This window comes from Schistocerca cancellata, chromosome 3, assembly GCF_023864275.1.
Source record: "Schistocerca cancellata isolate TAMUIC-IGC-003103 chromosome 3, iqSchCanc2.1, whole genome shotgun sequence".
Classification (NCBI taxonomy): domain Eukaryota; kingdom Metazoa; phylum Arthropoda; class Insecta; order Orthoptera; family Acrididae; genus Schistocerca; species Schistocerca cancellata.
Genome location: NC_064628.1, coordinates 162,353,157 through 162,368,013, shown reverse-complemented (window position 1 = coordinate 162,368,013; position 14,857 = coordinate 162,353,157). Strand labels below are relative to the sequence as shown.

Genomic DNA, 14,857 nt, shown 5'->3' with positions numbered 1-14,857 from the left:
AGCTTTTGACAATGTTAACTGGAATACTCTCTTTCAAATTCTGAAGGTGGCAGGGGTAAAATACAGGGAGCGAAAGGCTATTTACAGTTTGTACAGAAACCAGATGGCAGTTATAAGAGTCGAGGGGCATGAAAGGGAACCAGTGGTTGGGAAAGGAGTAAGACAGGGTTGTAGCCTCTCCCCGATGTTATTCAATCTGTATATTGAGCAAGCAGTAAAGGAAACAAAAGAAAAATTCGGAGTAGGTATTAAAATTCATGGAGAAGAAATAAAAACTTTGAGGTTCGCCGATGACATTGTAATTCTGTCAGAGACAGCAAAGGACTTGGAAGAGCAGTTGAACAGAATGGACAGTGTCTTGAAAGGAGGATATAAGATGAAAATCAACAAAAGTAAAACGAGGATAATGGAATGTAGTCAAATTAAGTCGGGTGATGCTGAGGGAATTAGATTAGGAAATGAGAGACTTAAAGTAGTAAAGGAGTTTTGCTATTAAGGGAGTAAAATAACCGATGATGGTCGAAGTAGAGAGGATATAAAATGTAGACTGGCAATGGCAAGGAAAGCGTTTCTCAAGAAGAGGAATTTGTTAACATCGAGTATAGATTTAAGTGTCAGGAAGTCGTTTCTGAAAGTATTTGTATGGAGTATAGCCATGTATGGAAGTGAAACATGGACGATAACTAGTTTGGACAAGAAGAGAATAGAAGCTTTTGAAATGTGGTGCTACAGAAGAATGCTGAAGATAAGGTGGGTAGATCATGTAACTAATGAGGAGGTATTGAATAGGATTGGGGAGAAGAGAAGTTTGTGGCACAACTTGACTAGAAGAAGGGATCGGTTGGTAGGACATGTTTTGAGGCATCAAGGGATCACAAATTTAGCATTGGAGGGCAGTGTGGAGGGTAAAAATCGTAGAGGGAGACCAAGAGATGAATACACTAAGCAGATTCAGAAGGATGTAGGTTGCAGTAGATACTGGGAGATGAAGAAGCTTGCACAGGATAGAGTAGCATGGAGAGCTGCATCAAACCAGTCTCAGGACTGAAGACCACAACAACAACAACTCTCAAATCTTATAGGGGGAGGTAAGTCCATAAGAGCAAGAAAATTTGTGCAATTCTCTACCATTTGCCTATACACCTCATAGGATAAGCAAGTTTAATATTGGTATTATACTCTCTTTTAGTTACACCACAAGTATAATCACATTCGCTTAAATCACACAAATTACAAACAATTCTTAATTTTGATGCACAACTTTTCTAGCACCTATCTCCTCAACTACCCTCACACCACTACTGCCACATTCCTTAAACTGCAAAACTTTAGTTATTAGTTCAGATAGAGCAGAGAGTTCCACAATAACACAACCTGAATCAAAAGCTGGTGTCTTTATATTATCAGCATTAATACTGTCAAGCCTATTGTCCAAATATTTCAGTTTTGAAGCACTTGGAGTAGTTGAAGCTGATTTAAGTGTTGTATCACGTTATATATCAGTATTAGCACAGATAATCCACTTGGTGAACCGCTTTCCATAAAATTTACATTGTTTAGCACTGAACTTCTTAAGTCTTCCCATAGCTTTCAAGTGGAATAAGAAACTCACGCACACAATAAGCAACTGACGCACACAATTACTTCACTGTAAACAAAATATTCATGCCAAAACAACAGCAAACAATGACTAGACTCTGTGTATAAACAAAAGATAAGCAGCTGTAAAGCTTTTCCAGGTTAGCAAAAAAAAGGACTAAAAAGTCATAAAAACGAAACAAATAAGGGCAAAACTTTATTTTTAACAGAGCTGACTGTTTGCCATGGGGATGTTGTGGTGTGTGCAGCCACTTTTAAATTCCCCCAATTTTGGTATTTTCTGTGGTCCATTTTCCTGGAAGTAAACTTTTTCTTGTCAGAAAAGCACAGAAAATTTTTCAGAAGAAAACAATTGATTTTTTGACATTCACATACAAGTCCCCTTAATACTGTGCCCATTTAGGATTCTTACAATTGTTGTTGAGGCTAAAGTTGACAATGATGCTGTCCCACAGGCGATTGTTTCTTCTTGGTACTCTTGTTGCTGAATATACTCCAGCAAAACTTTGAGGCAAAGCAGTCTTTTGGGATATTTAATCTGCTTAGTTCTGAGGCTTTTATGTTTCCTGAAGCAAGTTGTTACATATCAATATGATGTGTTCCCAGAAGTCAAGTGCTCAAAAATCCAATCACAGAGTGATTTTAACTCATGGCATTTACATAAAAATCACATCCACAGTGTTTTAGAATCCAATTTGCTTCCATTGTAACAATACACCTATAAACGGCAGTCGAAAGCATGTTTTGCATAAGACATTGGACAAGTCACATTATAAGCACACTTCTGAAAGTGATTTCTAGGCATACTTATTTAAGGTTACAATAAAACACTTTACATCTTAAGTATTTATACAACACACTTCACAAATTTAAATATTCTTCAATGAAGTAAAAGCAGTGATGCTGTAAATAGGATTTTAGAGATTTTCAGAAGGTTTTGACCTCAGTAATAGCTTTTATGTTTTTAGGAAGTTTGTTATAAAGTTTAACTCTCATGTGGAAAGTACCTCTTTGGCACAGAGATGTGTTGATTTGGGTTATATGTAAATTTTGATTTGTCTGGTAAAGTGATCATGCATATCAAGGTTTTTTGCAGTCTGCAGTCCTTACCTATTACATTTATTTTAAAGAATATAAGGATTTCCATGATGTAGTGGAGGAATACCAGATATCTAGATATCTTAAACAGAGCCTGTAGGTTTGCATCCAAATATGATTGTAATGGCCCTCTTTGGTAGTTTGAAAGTGCCATTAGCTGTTTTAGAGTTAGCCGAGAAAGTAACTCCATATTTAAGGGGAGAATTGAAGTAGGCATGATACAAATTCATTACTGTTTTCTCACTAAGCATGATTTTAGTGGCCAAAGAAGATAATATGTCTTGCTCAGTTCTGCATTAGGGTATTCAATATGCTTATCCCATTTTACATTGCTCTGCAGCCAAGTACTATGAATTTGGTTTCAGTACTGTTACTAACTAGTTTGTTACTGATAGAGACCAATGGGGTAAAACTGTCCTTGTTTGGAGCATTGTGAACATTTAGTGAAATGTTTTTTTTACTGTTTATTACAAGTTGATTATTCTGTGCCCAACTGCTAAGTTGTTTTGTGAGATTGTTTACTGATTGCTGTAATAGTTCTTTGCTGTCTCCTTTTAGTAGGAAAGTGGTGTCATCTGCAAATGTGATTGTTTTATGTGCATCCACATTTAAACTGAGATCATTTACACATGGAAGGAAGAGAAGACATCCCATTACTGATCCTTGGGCTCACATTGGTACTGAGATCATTTATATATGGAAGTAACAGAAGGCATCCCATTCTTGACCTCTTATTTCTGAATCCATATTGTTCACTGCATAGGATATTGTTTTTATTTATAAATTTTGTAAGTTTGTCTTACATAGCTTTCCTAATACTTTTGAAATGTAGGAGAAAATAATGGTATAATAGTGATTAACCAAAAAAGCTGAGAATATACAACTATGTCTTCCATGGCAGAGTGTAATTTTGTATAAATTATGACTGAGCAGTATCTACAAACAGTGGACCCTTCTGGTATTAAATTGAGTGCTGATTCATAATGGAGATTGTGTAGAAAATATGCATATGCATATGAAGATACTCGAGGTTTGACTAAAAAGTAATGCCTCCACCTTCGTAACTCTTCAACAGTAGGCAGCATTGGTATGTGGCAGGTACTGGCTTGTTCCATAGCCTCTTCTCTACAGTTCCAATTGGTGGGAAGCTTTAGCATTGAACAGGTGTGTTGTTACAGTGTTAAGTATGGAACCATGCACAGATGGTCAGTCAATGTGATTTAAGCAACGTGCAGTCATTGAATTCTTGACAGCAGAAGGTGTCACTCCAACAGAGATTCATCAGAGAATGAAAGCAGTGTATGGTGATTGTGTTGATGTGAGTACTGTGCATCATTGGGTGAGCATGTTTAAAGATGTTGAGGCAGGAACATCTGAGCTGCATGACAAACAAGGAAATAGACATCTTGTGACAGCAAACACTGAGTTTCACAAGCAAAACGTTGACAGCTTGATTCAGGATGATCGTCATATCACTAAGAGAGAAACTGCAAGCACAGTCGGCATTTCACAAGAACCTGTGGGTCACATTATTCCTTTGCTTGGCTATCAGAAAATCTGTGCACGATGGATATCCCGGATGCTGACCTTCAGACTGAATCTCACAATCCTCCATACAGTCCAGGTTTAGCACTGTCGAACTTCCATCTGTTCCCAGTAATGAAAGACAATCTGCGGGGACATCATTATGCTTCTGATGAAGATTTTGAGAGAACTGTGACACTATGGTTGCGGAAACAGAGTGTCAACTTCATCCATGACAGCGTCAGCAAACTTGTTCATCTTTGGCAGAAATGTCTCCAATTGGCTGGTGATTATGTGGAAAAGTGAATATTGGTAATTGAAGATCACATTCTAAGGATTATTTCTACATTTGATTTATTAGAATATTCCCATCCAAACCCAATTAACAAGAAATGTTCAGCAGTTAAGTCACCAGCCATGTTTCAGCTAGCAATGGCTGTACTGGTTGATGAAGCTATGCCAGATAAACCAGTTTAATTATTCTTAAGCTCACAACAGCTTGTTAGTTATTCAGTTTGACAGTGACTGTTGAATGGCTTCAAAACAACAGCAAGTGAGTCACTTACAGGCAAATGAGAGCAACTTTAAATTAAATTCAAATGCCAGTATTTTCTTCTACTGTTTCTTTATTTTTTCCTTCTCTCTCTCTCTCTCTCTCTCTCTCTCTCTCTCTCTCTCTCTTGGGTGTACAACACTGACAGGAATGGAGACAAGTTGTGTGTGTAACTGTGAGTCTCTATTCAAGACCTAAATGTTAGCAACAAATCTGTGATGGTCAGCTCCCTGAGACTCCATGACGATAAAGGACTTCAATCCTGCATCTGTGTCTGCCCATCCCACATGGAGAAAATGTGGACTACTTATCTGCAGTCATGTTTAAGTCTTGAACAGCAATCATTTACATGTGATCATTCACCTTTGGCATAAAAAAATAGTTAAATTACAAGGAAAACTGGTGCATGGAATGTAAAGACATAATGGATACCTACACTACTCCAAAAAGGAAAAAGCTCATCAGCCAGAAACTAGTACAATGATTCCACTATTGTGAGCAGAAACAAGTTCATCAAATTACCTTCCATTAGAAAAGTGAAAAGCCCTCCAAGACTATGATATAACTTTCAAAACAGTCATTGTTTCCATTCAAACTTTATTAGAGCAGATCCAGATTTTGGCTAGTAACTAGCCTTTATCATTTCGAAGTTGTTATATGTGCTCCAGTAGCTGTTGTTCAGGTGCTTATCACAGTTCATTTAATGTGTTTGACTTAAGTTTTTCAGTGCTCAGTCAAATGTTTCCTGCAGTATCACATCTACCTTCTCATCTCCACCTACTTCATCTATCTTTTCCAGAATATACTCTTCAAATTTCTTTGCTTTGTATAGACCTTCTATATATTGCTCCCTCTATCAGCCTTCCATTATTTGCTACAAAGGTTTCCTTTATTTCCCTACAGGCAGCAACTATCTTTCCCATAGTCATGATTCCTCCCACAGTTTTGTATTTCTCCTCTAGTCATTCCTGCTGTGCCATTATGCACTTTTTGTCAATCTCAGTTTATAGACATCTGTTCTCCCTTTTACTGAATTCATTTTCTGAATTTTTCTATCATATTCTTTTATGAATTTTATTTAATAAATCATTTGTTTTTCATGGACTGCTACTGGGGCTTATCTTTTATGCCTATTTAATCCTCTGCTGCCTTTACTTTCTCTTCTCTCATCTTGTATTGTATTCTTTTCCTCTGTTTCAACTCTTTGTTGCCTATTGCACCCTTTGAAACTCTCAGCACCCTCTGGTTCTTTCAGTGTATCTAGGTTCCATTTCATTAATTTATTACCTTTCTGAAATTTCTGCAGTTTTAATTTGCAGTTAATAAATAATAGATTTAATAAGAATTCACATCCTACTAATGTTTTGCAGTTTATAATTTGGTTTTATAATTTTTGTCTTAACCATTACTGTATTTACTCGAATCTAAGCCGCACTTTTTTTCCAGTTTTCGTAATCAAAAAAACCGCCTGCGGCTTAGAATCGAGTGCAAAGCAAGCGGAAGTTATGAAAAATGTTGGTACGTGCCGCCACAACTAACTTCTGCCGTCAAATATATGTAGCGCTACGCAGGCATGCTTCACAAAGATAAATACTGGCGCCAAAACCTCTGCGTCAGTAAATAAATTTTTAAAAAAAAAGTGGAAGACGAGCTTTTTACTCCGCCGCGAGTTTCGACCACTGCATTTTCATACATTATCCAACGAAGTAAATACAAATTCCTTATTGTTCATCTTCGAATGTAGCACAATTTCAGTGTACTACGAAAATCTGACTGGCAAGACTGTTTGGGATGTTTGTCAATATGGCCAACTCTACGTTCTGAATTTTTTCCTATCTGTGAGAAGAGATGGTTGCTAATAGGAACCTGATGAAATTTGAATCACATACAGTATTCTCTTCACCATAAGAATAATACGAATATAAACATTTTGCCATGTATTCTTTCGTGTTTGCTGCTATCTCGTTTAAATCCTGCCTGCCTAATAAACTACGAAACTAGAGTGAGACAACAGCAAACGCGGAAGAATATACGTATCGTGTCATGTTTATATTCGTATTATTCTTATGCCTTATAGTGATGCAGTCAGAAATGAAGCACGGCAAATGACTAGATTTTTAAATCTAAGATGACTCTAATTTCTGTGCAGAATTTGATGTAATAAAGAAGCGGCCGCAAAGATTTTCAAACGGAGAAAAATTTTCGCCTAACTCTCGTTCAGAACATGTTCTATCATACGCAGTCTATTATTTGATTCTTGTTGATCATTATCAAAGAAAGCAGCAGTGTAAGTAACAACAAATAGCAGTCTCTTGCCATTGTTTCGCTAATGAGACGATTCCTCTCTCTCTTTTTTTTTTTTTTTTTTTTTTTTTTTATTGTACGCGGCGGTAGCAGGCACAAAAGCAAGCCATACCGCGGGCCGCGACAGGCCGTAAACATGCGCTATCAGAATGCGACAAACAATGCATGACACAGTGCAGTAATGCATTTTCAGCTTAAGAGTGACGCAAACACCTATAACAAAGAAAACGGCACTTATCAGATCAAAGCAAAATAAGCAATCGATTCAAACCAGACGAAGCACGTGAAAAAGGAAGGGTATCCGTATAAATACGGACGGAGCGCCTGACGCATAGCAATGGCTACGTGGTAAAGCTTAACTGCTAAGCTTACAACTCGAACCAAACTACTGTAGCTGTATCGTCATTCATTCGACCTAAATTGTGTCTCATATTACAATGGACCAACTTTGTTTCGATTTGGAGGTGCGGCCTAAAACTTTTCTCTCCCCTTGAATATCGAGTCTCAAATTTCAGGTGCGGCTTAGATTCGGGAATTTTTTTTCCCTTTATTTCGAGTCTCATTTTTCAGGTGCGGCTTAGATTCGAGTGCGGCTTAGATTCGAGTAAATACGGTACATTATCTATCTGAAACCTTCTGATGGCTTCTGGTCTCTTCCATGTTTACATTTTTTCATGATTCTTAAACAAATGTGTATGTAAAATTCCGTCAAGCAGCTTCTCCTTTTAATCCTTCCCCTCACACCCCCCATTCCTTGTCCATGTTATACTACTTTGCCTTCTCTTTCTTTTTCTGCTATTGAATTCCAGTTTCCCATCATAATTCAATTTTTGTCTCCCTTTACAAATTAAATAATATTTTTTATTTCATCTCTTATTTTTTCAATCTCTGCACTATCTGTGGAACTAGTAGGTACATAGGCATGTACAATTCTACCACTCTGGTGGGTCTTGGCTTTTTGTCTCTTTTCGCTATGATAAAGCTTTCATTATGCCATTCATACTGCCAAACAGTGACCAAGAGACATCTGGACCACCCGTTGCTGAACATGCTGCCCAACACAATGTGCTTCACTTCAATGACTGCTTCACAGCCTGCACCATCTGGATTCTTCTTACCTACCACAGCTTTCCTGAATTTAAGGCGGGAACTCTTCTGACAACATATCCTTCATTCCTTTAATTCCCTTGGTCTCAACCTTTGTTTGTCTCTGTACTCAACCTGCCTATCACCTTCCCTGCTTCCATTCCAACACTGCATACACCTCCTACTCCACCAACAAACCTACAGTCTTGCCCTTCTCTACATCTCTTCTCCCCCCCCCCCCCTGCCCCCCCTCCCTCCTGTCTTGGCACAGTGACCGACTCACCTAGCAGGCCATCCTGTCTCCAACATATCCCTGCATGCTCTCACAAGCAGCACATTTCCCCACTCCCATCCTGCTATCACTTCCACTCACCGCCCATGCCTCCTCTCCACCTCCCACCTCAGATTACCACACATGTCAGCAGCCACAGAGACAATAGCAATGTGTGTGTGTGTGTGTGTGTGTGTGTGTGTGTGTGTGTGTGTGTGTGACTTTCATTCTAATTCAGAAGAAGGACTTTGTTGTTCAAAAGTTTAAATGTTAGCTGTCTTTCCACTGTGGTTGTCTGCAACTCAACATCTCCTCTATGTAGTAAGTAGCAATCTAGCCTTTTCATTTTGTTAGCTAGGTCTTTACACTGCCAAACTGCTACCTATCTGTTTCTTAATACATTCTCTAGATCATTTTTGGTTCAGCTGGTATACAGTGATCAGCTATGCAATTGGCAGTGTGTGTTTTGTCTGAATTCCTAGTGCTATGACTGACTGCTGATGTAGCATGAATAATTGCACTATCTGGCAGCATTTATGAGTGGAAATATAATTTATATTACAATATGACAACACATAACTCTGTACAGATGCCTAATATGATGTTGTAAATGCTTTTATGTGACTAAGTAACATTTTATTACATGTGGGATTTTGTTAACCTTTTTATCAGTTAATAGGTCAGTGATAGTTTAGTCATGTAATGCTCTTCATATGTTTTTTCAATTGGTATGCAGGAACCTGATGATGAAACTTATATATATATATATATATTTATTGACACATTCCTGGGGTCAGATACATCACATGATCACACTGACAGAACCACAGGCACATAGACACAGGCAACAGAGCATGCACTAGTACAGTGTATATCCACCTTTCGCAGCAATGCAGGCTGCTATTCTCCCATGGAGACGATCGTAGAGATGCTGGATGTAGTCCTGTGGAACGGCTTGCCATGCCATTTCCACCTGGCGCCTCAGTTGGGCCAGCGTTCGTGCTGGACGTGCAGACCGCGTGAGACGACGCTTCATCCAGTCCCAAACATGCTCAATGGGGGACAGATCCGGAGATCTTGCTGGCCAGGGTAGTTGACGTACACCTTCTAGAGCACGTTGGGTGGCACGGGATACATGCGGACGTGCATTGTCCTGTTGGAACAGCAAGTTCCCTTGCCGGTCTAGGAATGGTAGAACGATGGGTTCGATGACGGTTTGGATGTACCGTGCACTATTCAGTGTCCCCTCGATGATCACCAGTGGTGTACGGCCAGTGTAGGAGATCGCTCCCCACACCATGATGCCGGGTGTTGGCCCTGTGTGCCTCGGTTGTATGCAGTCCTGATTGTGGCGCTCACCTGCACGGCGCCAAACACGCATACGACCATCATTGGCACCAAGGCAGAAGCGACTCTCATCGCTGAAGACGACACGTCTCCATTCGTCCCTCCATTCACGCCTGTCGCGACACCGCTGGAGGCGGGTTGCACGATGTTGGGGCGTGAGCGGAAGACGGCCTAACGGTGTGTGGGACCGTAGCCCAGCTTCATGGAGACGGTTGCGAATGGTCCTCGCCGATACCCCAGGAGCAACAGTGTCCCTAATTTGCTGGGAAGTGGCGGTGCGGTCCCCTACGGCACTGCGTAGGATCCTACGGTCTTGGCGTGCATCCGTGTGTCGCTGCGGTCCGGTCCCAGGTCGACGGGCATGTGCACCTTCCACCGACCACTGGCGACAACATCGATGTACTGTGGAGACCTCACGTGTTGAGCAATTCGGCGGTACGTCCACCCGGCCTCCCGCATGCCCACTATACGCCCTCGCTCAAAGTCCGCCAACTGCACATACGGTTCACGTCTACGCTGTCGCGGCATGCTACCAGTGTTAAAGACTACGATGGAGCTCCGTATGCCACGGCAAACTGGCTGACACTGACGGCGGCGGTGCACAAATGCTGCGCAGCTAGCGCCATTCGACGGCCAACACCGCGGTTCCTGGTGTGTCCGCTGTGCCGTGCGTGTGATCATTGCTTGTACAGCCCTCTCGCAGTGTCCGGAGCAAGTATGGTGGGTCTGACACACCGGTGTCAATGTGTTCTTTTTCCCATTTCCAGGAGTGCATATATATTAAAAAGAAAGATGTGAGACTTACCAAACAAAAGCGCTGGCAGGTCGACAGACACACAAACAAGCACAAACATACACACAAAATTCTAGCTTTCGCAACCAACGGTTGCCTCGTCAGGAAAGAGGGAAGGAGAGGGAAAGACGAAAGGATTTGGGTTTTAAGGGAGAGGGTAAGGAGCCATTCCAATCCCGGGAGCGGAAAGACTTACCTTAGGGGGAAAAAAGGACAGGTATACACTCGCACACACACACATATCCATCCGCACATACACAGACACAAGCAGACATTTGTAAAGGCAAAGAGATTTGCCTGTATATATATATACACACACACCTGACTGTTGTTGAGAGCTGGTCCAGATATAGGCCTATATTTCCAATCAAAAACTGAACACTGCCCCATTCGTATTCCCTGAGGATTAACCACATTAATTTCTTTGCTTCCAGCCTTGGTGAATAACATGTATTCTTCCAGAGGTTTCATTGAGTATGAATTCACTTCCACAAAAACATCTGTAATCAAAATGTACTTTTAATTATTTTGATCTGCACAAAAATTACAAATAGATACAGGGTGATTTTTACTAAAGTTTAAAAAATCCCCAAAGTTATGTAGATAACCTGCAACATGTAATTTAATATAACACACATGGGGCCACAAATGTCGTGAAATACCTTAAAACTAGATGACAAATGTTGAACATGTGATGTCACCAGATGACATGCCTCACTGCACATGCAGTAGTTGGGATTGTCAATCCTAACCTCACTGGTAGGGTAGTTCTACACATCACCCCACGAGGCTACCTGTTTTTGTTCCTGCATTATCTAATTGACTGAGCAGGGTTATGGGACTAAATGCCTTCGTCATCAGTCTTGCATTATCTGAAGTGTTATGGTAGTGCTCATGGTACTTGTAATACAAGACAATAATGAACTGCTTTACATTTATGTCCAGCACTGCCCTTTACAGTGAAGATAGGAGCAACAAGCCCCACCACGGCATGTGCGATGAGATACGTCACATGTTAAACATTTGTCATCCACTTTTGGGGCATTTCCCAACCTTTGCAGCCTCATGTGTCTTATATTATTACTTGTCTCAGTGCCATCTAAAGAATCACACTGTATGTACAATTTTATTGATTAGGTAGTGTTGTTACTTGTGTAACTAGTTTATGTGACAGATTATCAAGAGGAACTTCATCATTAGAAATTAATGACAAATAAGTACTTGTGGAAATAACAGACCAATGATTTCAGAATTCATTACATTAATGTCAAAGCAGTGGGCAGCAGAGAAGTAAAGAGGAGAAACAAAGTAAAGAAAATTCAGGTAAGAGATTACTGTATGGATGTCTCCATGAACATCACATTGGAGGAGTAATTATTTTACAGTAGCAACGCAAACAGACAAATATTCATAAGTCTTCATTAGATGCCAACAAATACTAAAATGGACACCAAAAAGTTGCTGCATGTGTATCATGATAGCATTACACTGAAGAGACAAAGACCTGAGATCACAGGCGCCCATACATGGGTGAAAGGGGGCGCCACGGCCTCCCCCTGGCTCTCAGGGAAAGAAAAAAAAAAAAGGTGCAGTCAGGTGTTTTCGTTTCAAGAAAATGATTTAAAAGTAGGTATTATGCAGGTTTTTAATAGGGTCCAAACTCTAACTTATTTATGGCTACTTTCATGTCACTATGCATCTTCCAAAATATTCCATATCCCCAGGTCTCCCCCCCCCCCCCCTGCCACCCCAAAAAATCTAAAAACTATGACATGGACGTCCTCGGATGGGACACCTCCTAATATTGAGTCAAACCTCCTTTTACCTTACGTACTGCAACAACTCAAAGTGCCATGGACTCAATAACTCATTGGATGTTCCCTGCAGAAATATTGAGCCATATTGCCTCCGTAACCATCCATAATTGTGCAAGTGTTGCTGGTGCAAGATTTTGTGTACAAACTGCCCTCTCGATTATGTCCCATAAATGTTCGATGGGATTCATGTCAGGCAATCAGGGCGGCCAAATCATTTGCTCAAACGGTCCACAATAACAGCTGCAAACAACTATAGCCCAGTGACATCTCGCATTGCTACCCATAAAAATTTCATTGTTGCTTGGGAACATGAAATCCATGAATGGCTCCAAGCAGCCAAACACATCCATTTTCAGTCACCAATTGATTCCATTCCATGTAAACACAGCACACGCCATAATGGAGCCACATTTGACCAGCTCACTGTTTTCCAGCCATCTAGGGTCCAACTAATAAGGTCACGAGGCCAGAACAGACACTACAGATGATGATGTGCTTTTAGCAAAGGCACACATATAAGTTATCTGCTGCCATAGCCCATTAATGCCAAACTTCGTCACTCTGTCCTAATGGGCAATTTCATCATACATAACCTCAATCAATGCAATGCCCCTTTATACCTTGTATAAGCAATGCTGATGCCATCTGTAAACGTGCATATCGCTATCCAATGATATTTGTCACCTCAGTGTATATTATACTAGTGACATAATGAAATACGGAAACATAAATGAGGAAGGACCATGGGTATTGATTTTCTGTTATTCATATGAGTTCTCTTTTTGTTATTTGGACTAGGAAAATGTTCTTAGACAAGACAGCTAATGTATGATTCACTTTGTGAAAGGAACAGATCATTTCACTGGAATTATGTTTTGAGTAAGATAAGCAAGAAATCACTACCAAAACAGAACTCCTAGTTTTCAGCAACATTAAATATACAAAAATGTAAGTGCACAATTTTAGTCACCAACACTGACAAATAAATAAATAAAAAGATAAACTAAGTGTAAGGTGATGAAACAGATGTGTTGCTTGTAGCACAAGGATAGTCTTGCACTCTGTGATAAATATATGTAAAGCATTTAAGAATGTCTGATGTGCACCACAGAGAGATTTGAAATAGAGATTAGAGCTTTTATATGTATGACTTTTAGAGCTACATGATAGTGTAATATGGAGAACTGTTAGGGAGAGGGGGAAGTTCCTTCCCTGGGGAGGAAGCTACAAGTAATTCTGAAAGCTATCTGCAGTACTACACATTTTGTTCCCTGAAGGTGGGCACTGGCCAATAATTCTGTCTCAAAATTTATAAGTTTGGTGGGCACTGGCCACTATTTCTGTCTCAAAATTTATGAGTTCCTTCTATAAGGTCAATATAATGTAACTGGATAGGAGGGAAAAAAAAATTGTATTCACCAAGCGGCGGCAGGAGAAACACAGATAAAAGAAAGTTCTACTTGCAAGCTTTCAGAGCCAGTGGCTCCTTCTTGTGGCAGAAGGGTTGAAGGGGAAGGAAGAGGGGTGAAAAAAAAAGGACTGGAGAGGTTTAAGAAAAGGGGTAGATTTTGGAAAAGCCTCCCAGAACCACAGGTCGGGGGGGACTTGCCGGACAGGTTAAGAAGGAAAGACTGATGGCTGCACCTTTTGAGATTTGAAAATTTGAGAGCTTAAATGTGGAAGATGGGGTAATATGTAAGACAGAGATTACTCATAAAACATTGTGTATGAGTTAATAAGACTAAAAATCTAAGTGCATTGTACAACAGAGGTGGTAGGGCAACAGCGAAAAATAGACAGGTCAGAAAATGAAAGATGTAGAAAACTGAAATGGAGTGATGAAACGAGTAGTTACTGTGAAGAAATACTGACACGGAAGGAATTAATGTAAATTAAGGCCAGGTAGGTGGCAAGAACACAAGGACCTCTTGCAGCACTAGTTCCCACCTGTGGAGTTCTGAGAAACTGGTGTCTGGGGGAAGAATCCAGATGGCACATGTGATGAAACAGACATTGAAGTCACAACTGTCATGTTGTATGCTATCAGTAAAAACCCTCTGTCTATGCCAATTCATCCTAAATGATAACTTGGTGATAGTCATGCCGATGTAAAAGGCCGAGCAGTGTTTACACAATAGCTGGTATACAACATGCTGTTTCACAGGTGGCTCTCCATTTGATGGTCTATGTTTTGTCAGTTACAGGGCTGGCGTAGGTGGTGGTAGGAGGGCACATAGGGAAAGTCTTGCAGTGGGGATGGTCACAGGGGTAGGAGCTACACGGTAGGGAGATCGGTGCAGAAGGAGCCTAGGGTCTGACAAGAATATTGCGGAGACTGGGAGGGCAACAAAAAGCTATTCTAGGTGTGGCAGGCAAAATCTCAGACAGAGTGGGTCTCATTTCAGAGCCTGATTTTAGGAAGTCATGGCCTTGTCAAAGTAGCTGATTAATACATCCAAGACCAG

At 40.4% G+C, this 14,857-nt stretch overlaps 1 protein-coding gene across 5 annotated transcripts in view; it reads right to left on the bottom strand.

Moving 5' to 3' along the window:
- Positions 1-14,857, bottom strand: part of LOC126174781 (axotactin) — a 567,513-nt gene that overhangs the window by 91,189 nt on the left and 461,467 nt on the right. For all 5 annotated transcript variants that reach the window (XR_007535484.1, XR_007535485.1, XM_049921127.1 and 2 more), the window contains exon 29: positions 10,897-11,075. Coding sequence is in view for 3 of the 5 variants with exons in the window: in XM_049921127.1 (XP_049777084.1) it covers positions 10,897-11,075 (179 nt within the window). In the remaining 2 variants the exon portion in view is untranslated. The remainder of the gene's footprint in view (positions 1-10,896; positions 11,076-14,857) is intronic.